This window comes from Pyricularia grisea, assembly GCF_004355905.1.
Source record: "Pyricularia grisea strain NI907 chromosome Unknown Pyricularia_grisea_NI907_Scaffold_2, whole genome shotgun sequence".
Classification (NCBI taxonomy): Eukaryota; Fungi; Ascomycota; class Sordariomycetes; order Magnaporthales; family Pyriculariaceae; genus Pyricularia; species Pyricularia grisea.
Window position 1 is genome coordinate 8,524,186 of NW_022156717.1, and position 8,743 is coordinate 8,532,928.

An 8,743-nucleotide genomic window follows, 5' to 3' on the forward strand; every position below is an offset into this window, starting at 1 on the left:
CATGCTTTGCTTTCTATTGACGCCATAACCCTTAATATCCAACACTCTAGTCTCTAACAAACAAAAGGGAACCCCGTCACCATCTAGACTGAAGTCCCCGTCGCCGCCGCCAGCTCAAGAATCCCATCCACCAGAGGTTTGACATCGGCCGGCTTGATTGGCACCCGGTGCTCGCCGGCCCACTCAAGCAGCCGCGCCGTGCCGTTCTCGCAGTACATGTGCAGAAGCTCTTTGTGAAATTTGAGGTCCGGGTCGAATTTGCCATGCACATGCAACGTCGGTACCCTAAGCAAGTGGTGACCCTTTGCGACCTCGGTCTGATCCACGTCCTGTCGAGTCACGGGTAGCTCCGCCCTGGGTCTCCCGAGCAGGGCAGACCGACAAGTCTCCGGATCTAGTGACACGATGGGTCCGCGCCCAGCCATTACCACCCCGAACCGCCATCCGTCGCCTGAGACCGGCGACTCCTGATTCTCCCCCTTCATTTGCTGTCGATAGAGGAGGCTGGCGGCCACCCTGCCACCCTGGGAAAAGCCGAGCAGGCCTACCCAGGGGCCCGTGGCGCCGGCGTTAGTGTCATCCTTCATGGCGGCACCGAGGGATGTGTCGATGGCGGCGACGACTTCTGCGTCTGGGCATTGATCCTTTTCGTCGGGGAGCCAACGTTTGAACGGCCCGCAGTCTGCAAATACGGAGCCGACGTCGGGTCCAGGGAGGCAGGCAAAAGGGGCTTCTGCATAAACGAGCCGAAAGTATGGCCGCAGGCATGAAGAGAGACGCCGACACTGGATCTGGAAGATGGGGGCATTGGTACCGCTTCCGTGGAGGCAAAGAATGCGGGGTAGGTGGCGTGTATGCTCGTCGTACTCAGAAGCCATTTCCCTGCCGTTTTATAGGCTGCAAAAGGTACTCTGTGCTGTCGTTTTAAGCTATTCGATATGAATTTTGGCTTTCCTGCCCACCCAGATAAAGATGAATGTAAAAGGAGTATTATTGGTGAGCTTGTCTTGAGTGGAAAGATCCTGGCCAGCACCCTAAGTTTAAGGACAAATTGATGAATCGCTATCGATCACGTCCTTCGCCATGCGGGGGAAAAAAAAAAAAAAAAACATCGGCAACCAACATTGCCGATAACCTTAAATCTCGGTCAGACCGACTCCGAATACTGTCGAGCGCTCTGACACGTGGTATTTATTACACCAGTTAACTGCCTTAATCTAGGCGAGTAGCAAATAAAGTATTGGGAGAGGTGAATAAATGGCCTGAGCACCTATATATTTCAAGTACATTCTCTACCACCCAAAGGATACCCTGCTGGTCAAGGTACTGTTGGGTCTTCCGTGACCCCTATTAACATGGCAAATCTTTTTCCAAAAGCGTGTCTTCCTTTTGCACTTGGCGCTTATTTCCAATCCCAGCGCCGCTAGAGTTAGACTTAGTACCACTTACAAGAGAATCAGAAGCCTTTATGGCAGTGCAACCATCGGGTTGTACTCAACACCACCTTCAAGGTCGAGCCCGTTATGTGAATGACGTGGCTTTCTTGAGCTTCAGCCTTACTTAAACGAATACTGGCCCCTTCGCTCCATACTCATCGATCCCAATACCAGCTGGGCCGCACGAGGGGTGGGGCGGCAATCCTATGGGATGCCCACCCCTGCCCGTGTGAATGTAGCTATAGACATGACCTATGAATGTAATAAACGCTGCATTTTGGGCGGTGGCGGACTAATTTCGGCTCAGAGGGCTAATATCGTCCTGGAACAGCTGCATTTTCGTAAATTTGTGGGCCAAGTACGTACGCCGAAACTCCAAGCTTAATATCTACCGGCGCCCTGAGTTAGCACTGGAATTGCCCTCGTCGATAGGAAATGAAGTAAAGTTGTAACGACATTCGGTATTTATCGAAGTTTTTGCTCCTCCATACCCAGGGGTTATTTGCGCAAATTGAAACAAGACTCTGACAGACATGCAAAAGGTATCCCGTCATCACTATGATATATGCCTCTCCAGCCCTTTTCCAACTATGGAAGCAGCTTCTTAGCAGCTGCACTGGTGCGGAACGAACGTGTTTGCGTTGGCAAAATTGTTACAACACAATTTTGCACATTGTTGAGAGCTCGGACGGGGAAACAAAAACGATTTGCTTTTTGCTAGGGAATTCTGAAAGTAAAACTATTTATGTGGTAACGAGCGTGTTGGTGTATAAACTGTATCCGAAATGTAATTTATTTCAACCGTCTCACGATTTTAATAATCCCGTTCTTGGATGATTGTAATCATTCCAGTATCCTAATTGTCACCTCCCTTGGCGTCCTGCTTCGGTAATAAGGGCGGTTACCTGCAGTATTTCTAGGCGAAGGTCGCCAGGAGGGGTGTAAGTAACCCGACCTGGCCTTGCTGGTACTGGCCGAATCTTAGTTGAAATATTTAAGTCCGGCTTAACGGTGGTGCTCCTTCATCCACTTAGCCAATTCATCCAGATTAACATATATGCGTCCGTTGCAAAAGTCCGAGCAAACGTCACTAGGAAAACCATGGTCCCTGCAATCCTTGTAACAGACTGATGGGTCCGCAAGGGCGCCGGAAGCGAAAATAAAAGCAAGGGGAGTGATGAAGCGCATTTTTTCGGTCGGTTAAAAGTGACGAAAGTGTTGGAAGCTGTGTCGAAATATAAAAGATGTAACAAGATATAATTGTTTAATGGTAAATTGAATTATAAATTTTCGAAATAAGGGAGAGAAACCTTTCAACTTTTATATAAGTAGATATTATTAAAAAATGAATCTTTGATGTTATACAATGTAGTTCAAAAGATAAATATAAGTTTTGATTAAATATAAATGCTGTTAAATTAAGTTTTATTTGAACAATTCACGTTCCCATAAATTATAAGTGATATTAATAAAGAAGAATAATTAAAATTAATAAAGGAAAAACTATTTTCAGTGGTTTTATATAATTAACATATTCGCAATTCAAGTTGATAAATGCGCGCAAACAAGTTAAAAGTTTTAACGGCTGTAATTTAAAATGCGAGCTTTTAAAGATATTAGTTAATTTGCATATTAAAGTACAAGACTTTAATTATATAAGCTAGTATTATATTAGCATAAAAAGGTCGTTATTAACGTTATGCGCATATGCTTGTAAATTTTACAAGTTAAGCAGCATTAACGCAATGAAAGTGGAAATTAAGACTGTCATATAAAGTTATTAAACTTATATTTCATCGGCAATGCAATCAAATTATTATTTCCTTTTTCTTTTATTTTGAATCGGTTACAAATGGCTTGTCCGACGGCAGCAATCAAATGCCAGCTCGCTTACGCCATCTGCAGCATTAAACACCCCTTCCCCATTGGCCTTAACTTGGCTAGGGGTGCTTGCAAAGCTGGGAGGAACATCCATAACAGGATTATTAATAAAGAAATTTCTGGGCTTGAGCAGCAGGGTAATGGGTTCGACTGGCATGACTGGAAAATCTTCGGGGGCTGGGAAGTGCACAACGCCGAACGTATGCCATAGCACCACATCTGTATTTTCAACCGACTGACTACCGTCACTAACCCATTCCGTAAGCCCTAGAGACGGTTCCCCCGATGTCTGAGGCACGTGGCGACCGGCGGCCCAGAGTTGATCATCGGCGTCTTCATAAACCATGCAATTATTAGGATGTGGAACAACGTAAGGCGGAAAGTTCTTCTCGGGGTAGGAGTGGCTTACATTTTGTTACGCATACAGCATTTCTTGCGAACCCGGCTCTTTTCCATACCAAAGACCCCTCCTTGGGCAACAATCCAGGCACCTCTCGGCTGATGAGCTTATATGAGGCAGGCTTGCCGCTGTAGGGGTGCAGCCGGTTGGTGTTGCAGATTTCCCAGGTTCGACTCGTCGCGCCATTGTAATTAGTTCTTGACTCGGCTGTGGTGCGGAGCTTTGTACGCTTGGCGTAGAAGCCATTGCCGTAGAAGTTCTCAACACTACCAACTGGGGCTTCGGAGGGGACCGCGTCCGACATAAACACCGTGTTGTTGGGTCCATCGACATTGGCATCGATGCGAAGGCAGAAGAGGTGCTGGTGGTTATGGGCATTTACCCCTAGGATATTTTTGCAAGTTAGAAACGTGACTGTCTGAAATGGCATGGATTCAGAAGTATAACATACCAGGGTAAACCTGGGTACCCCAACCATGTGTGTCCTCGCCTGGGTTCATCGAATATGTGTTAAGAATGCCAGTGAGCTTGATCTCAGGCTGGATTGAACCATCTTGCTATATAACGGTTAGTGGGTGCTTGAAGGAGGCATTTCCAAGTCGGTGCGACTCACATGAAAGATCCACTACGAAACCAAATAGTAAGCATGTGCGCTCTTAATAGCTCTTTCCATTGCAAACCTCGGGCCAAGCTTACCTGTACAGCATATTCGTAGTTTGCCGCAGTGAACACCTGCTGAATGATTAATTTCCTTGCGCGCGTTACAATTGTGGAGTCATCGCGGAAGTCGGTGTGTTTAAAGAGAATGCCGGCGTCCTCCTCGTGGATGCAAATGGCGTTTTTGATCTTGCGGATCTCGCCGTTCCGGGTAGGAAAGTAAGCATCCAAATAGTAAATAGACCCTTTGCAGTCGCATCCCAGTGCGAGACTGTTTGTCATATAACCAGCACCGTACTCTCCGAGGTCGAATGCGTGCTTCCTCTGGTGGGGCCGTTCCGGGCAGCCACTGAAAGTACCAGTTAGTGTCAGCACGTATAGGACAGCATAGGGGCTTTCACGTGGACGCACTAGGGAACAACCATCTCCGAAAGAGAAAGTCTATAAAATACGGGTCTGATATTGCCCTTATCGTTGAAGGTAATATCGTTGAGGACGATGCCTTCACGGTAGTTGAAGCCAATATGGAACTTCCAGTTTTGCCACTCGATCTGGCGGCCGTTGAGTTTGAAGGACACGCCCTCTGGCTGTGTAATGTTGATCGGCTTTAGGTTGTTTCGGTATCCCCCCGTCTTGTTGACGGCAGCAGGGTGGTAGTTGACCGGCTCGATGGTGCTTAATGGACGTCGTACTTTGGGTATGTCGATGGCAATAATCTCCTCTTTTGCTGCGTCATAGATTGGACAGAAATCCAATGGATACTGGTACTGGCAGTCATCGACGTCAGGACGATAGTACATGAGCGCCTGCTGTAGACGGACCTTGTTGCCGTAGCGCTCGTCGTAGCCGATAGTCCAGGGATCACAGTAAACCTTGTGCATGTCGTCTTTGGATATACCACTGAGTATGCACTGCTCAATGACCCTGGGATCCGTGCGACATATGTGTTCGACGGCGGTGAGCTCCTCCATTGTGATCTACTCCTTATTGTTAGTCTCGGGGTTCCGTTCTGCCCAATCAAGCAGCATTCAATTGTAATATACGTACAATGGGCTGTAACCCATCAAGAAGCTCCCAACTGATGATGGAACCGGTGGACAGATCGACTAGCCCATCGTAGACCTTGCCCCCTGGGGCAATAACAACCACGTCTGCCACACGAACCGGCTTGACCATCGTTGTAGGGTTTGCAAGCCACGCCGTCATTTCCGCTTTTCGCGGCTCGCGGAGGGATACAACATTGAAAAAGACATCGCCGTGCACCTTCTTCACGATGCTGATCGCAGCTTCAATCTCACCAGCCGAAAGCGGGTCGAAAGGGTGATGCGCTTCCATGATTCTATTGCCAGGAAGAGTTATTAATCGGTGACAGCCGCTATGATTCACTGACAGCCGTTGGTTTGTCGATACCGCGAATTGCTGAAGGCTCTAGTTCTCGTCAGTGCGAGATTCTTTTTCGTCAATTTGCAAGGCTATGCTCAACTTTGTCGTGGACCACTCATCGTGGAACAGAGAATTATTTTATTAATAAATACAGTTCTCCCAGAAAGAATTGAACCGCAATCCCCTGCCTTGGTTTCTTGGCAGATCGCAATGAATTACCCACCATCTATCCCCAGATTGATAGCGGAGTGGTGATAAGCTCAATGGGGCCGATAAGCTTGACATAACAGATCCGGGTCCTTTCTTTCTGGGACGTTGATAGTGATAAGCCAGCCAATTAACCGAGTGATCTGACCTCGCGCCGAAAACGGACGGGCGTCGGTTCCGAAGTCCAGCCTCTTAACTACCTTGCTGCGCGGGGTTGTAAACATAAATGGGAACCATATCCCACGCCGCCCCGCGCGGAAGCGGAATATAGTTCCGAGATAAGTCCTGGTTGCCCCGAAAATGACAAAAAGTCAAAATCACGTGATAGCGGGCATCCAAAGTTGGGCATTTCATCTTCTTATAAGGCGGACAATGAAAAGGCCGAGTCTAATTCTTTTTTGCTCCGACAGTTTTCACATAAACACTACGTGCTATGGACAGGGAGTCGAGTGTAAACTTTCCAGCCCGAGAGATGGTAGAGATAAAAGATCCTGCCACCCCCCTCTTTTTTCTTTCTTTTTTTTCCTTTTTCACAGACTGAGAGGAGTGCCAGTTACCAGTGCCAACGCGTTTGTAATGTGACATGGAGCACGCCCTCACGTCATCGTCAATTAGTTGACCCAATCAACCGGACTGGCGGACCAGCAAATGCTACTTTTAATGAGAGCATATTGGAAAGTTGGGCGCACCCAATCTGTGTGACTAACAAGGGGCGGAAGTAGTTGAAAGGCAAGCTTGCAAGTACAAGTTTCTTTGAAGAACCAATACTAGACTTGAATATGGAGTTCCCAGATTTGTGCAAGAACATTTGTTATATAGCTAGTCATACGGTCCGTTGCAACATTACCCAGCGGCCTAATGCCAGTAACGACTTGAGAGTATTGGGTGGGGTTCGATGTCAACGCACGCAAAGCAAAGCTGGCAAGGTTCCAAAGCTAAAGGTGTAGTGGAAAAGATTGGGCAAACTTCATTGCCTCCGTGTCGCTAAAGTCACTAGAATTACAAGTTCAGTGTCGTACACGCGGCCCTTGCAGTCCGTCACTGGACCTCGGTGCTTTGCGCATTGCATGATGACGAGCATATTGATCGGAAGAGCGCATAGAGCAACCCTAGAGGCATGTAACTTGCATTTCTTATCGAGGAGTCTCCATAGACTGCCTGAACAAAAACAGGTGGTAAAGTGGCAACAATGAGGGAGTATCTCAGTGCCCGGGCTGTTTTGAGAATCGAGCTCGCAAAGAGCCAAAAAAAGAAGGAAACATTGTTGGACCATGCCCCATTTGTCCGTCTAAGCGTGCTGTTCTGGATTCAACCCATCTCTGCGGCCTCTGCCAGTAATCCGATTCCAAAAGCGGCTCCCGGCCCTACTTTTGATTAGATAAAACAATAGTAAAGTCCCAGCGCTGCATTAAAATGGCACGACGCAAGCGCCGAGGCCGTATTAACTAGCTAGTGGCTGTCATCTCAACTTTCTCTTGGGATCCAAACTGATCTTAAACATTGCACTGTTATTTTTTGCCAAACCTGCATGATTAGGAGTCTCCAAGTTATAAGCCTTGACAGGTATCACAACGTAGCCGAAGCGTAACCTCGGCAGATGACTAGGTCTGGCGTATTATATTAAGCTATCACCAACGCCCTCTTCAGAGGAGCTTTATCTACACAAAGAAATAGAACATTCCAGACCATCAATAGCTTCTTTTCAATCGTACGCTAAAAATTTCCGTCAACCTTTAACAAAATGCGGTTCTTCATTATCGTCTCGGCTCTCCTCATGGGCTACTCATCCGCTCAAGTCCAATGCTTCGATGCCGGCGACTGCATTCTGACTGTAAGTGGCTCGTTCAATGTGAAAATCGCTTCGCTTTGAAGAGATAAAGCGAGATATCTAACATTGGAAACAGGGAGGCGGCCAATGTCTTAAAGATGCCAATCAATTGCTTGGGTAACTCATCATCGTCCCATTTCCTGCCGACTAGGGAGTGGTCTAACATACGGGAGCAAAACTGACTGGGTGCACATTATGCAGGACTTGTAACAAGGGCGCCGCAGCTGGTGCGGGTGGGGCTCAGTAAAGTGGCCTTCTAGATACGCCGAGCAATACAGGTGCTACAAGATATTAGTACATAGCTCGCTCTATTCGGATATTGTGTTGACTAGGTGTACATATGGGGAAGGGATTCGAAGCCCCACGGCTTAGTTGTTGCGTTAAACGTTGAATATTATCGCTTGTTGACAAGCGTGTTCGTCGCCGTTCCAAGGGACAATCTCTCAATTGCCGTTTCATTACTTTTCTCCGGGCAGCGCCTTAATGAGATTCGCGTAATTGACCAGGTGGCTCATTATATCCAATTTGTCTTCGTTGTCTTCCATAATCCTGCGCTGCCATCGCAAGAAAGGCTGCTGGTGCCCATCTGCGGGCGACCATGCGACGTAACGATCCTGGGGCCTCGTTGGTGGTAAATGGGCCGCCATACTAGTTTCTGCTTACCCCTTGCTCCCATGCGGGCCGTGCGATGCGGCTGCTGCCAAAATAATGCAAAGTGATTCTCTAGAGCGTGGTTAGATTGAAGAGTTCCTTTGTCGAAGATAGGGTTGATAATGAGGCATATTATTTTATGACGCAAACGTCGGCGATTTTGATAATAATGGCGCCCACGCTGACTGATAATCTACTAGCTAAATTATGAGGAAGGCCCAAGCGGGGACTGTAGACCTTTCCTCTGCAATTGACGTTTTTGGGACTTTGTAAACAGTGTGCAAAAGTGTTCCGGCTAAA

The 8,743-nt window shown here is 47.5% G+C and overlaps 2 protein-coding genes across 2 annotated transcripts; both read right to left on the reverse strand.

Moving 5' to 3' along the window:
- Positions 1–83: 83 nt before the first annotated feature.
- PgNI_05122 (uncharacterized protein) lies at positions 84–878 on the reverse strand (the record flags this gene model as incomplete). Its single annotated transcript, XM_031125161.1, has 1 exon — positions 84–878. One exon carries the CDS (start codon positions 876–878, stop codon positions 84–86), a length of 795 nt encoding a protein of 264 aa, XP_030983602.1.
- Positions 879–3,282: 2,404 nt separating this feature from the next.
- Positions 3,283–5,709, reverse strand: PgNI_05123 (uncharacterized protein; the record flags this gene model as incomplete). The annotated part of the gene is made up of 6 exons (XM_031125162.1): positions 3,283–3,650; positions 3,727–4,101; positions 4,169–4,274; positions 4,414–4,723; positions 4,786–5,351; positions 5,422–5,709. 6 exons carry the CDS (start codon positions 5,707–5,709, stop codon positions 3,283–3,285), a joined length of 2,013 nt encoding a protein of 670 aa, XP_030985644.1.
- Between the last annotated feature and the right edge of the window lie 3,034 nt (positions 5,710–8,743).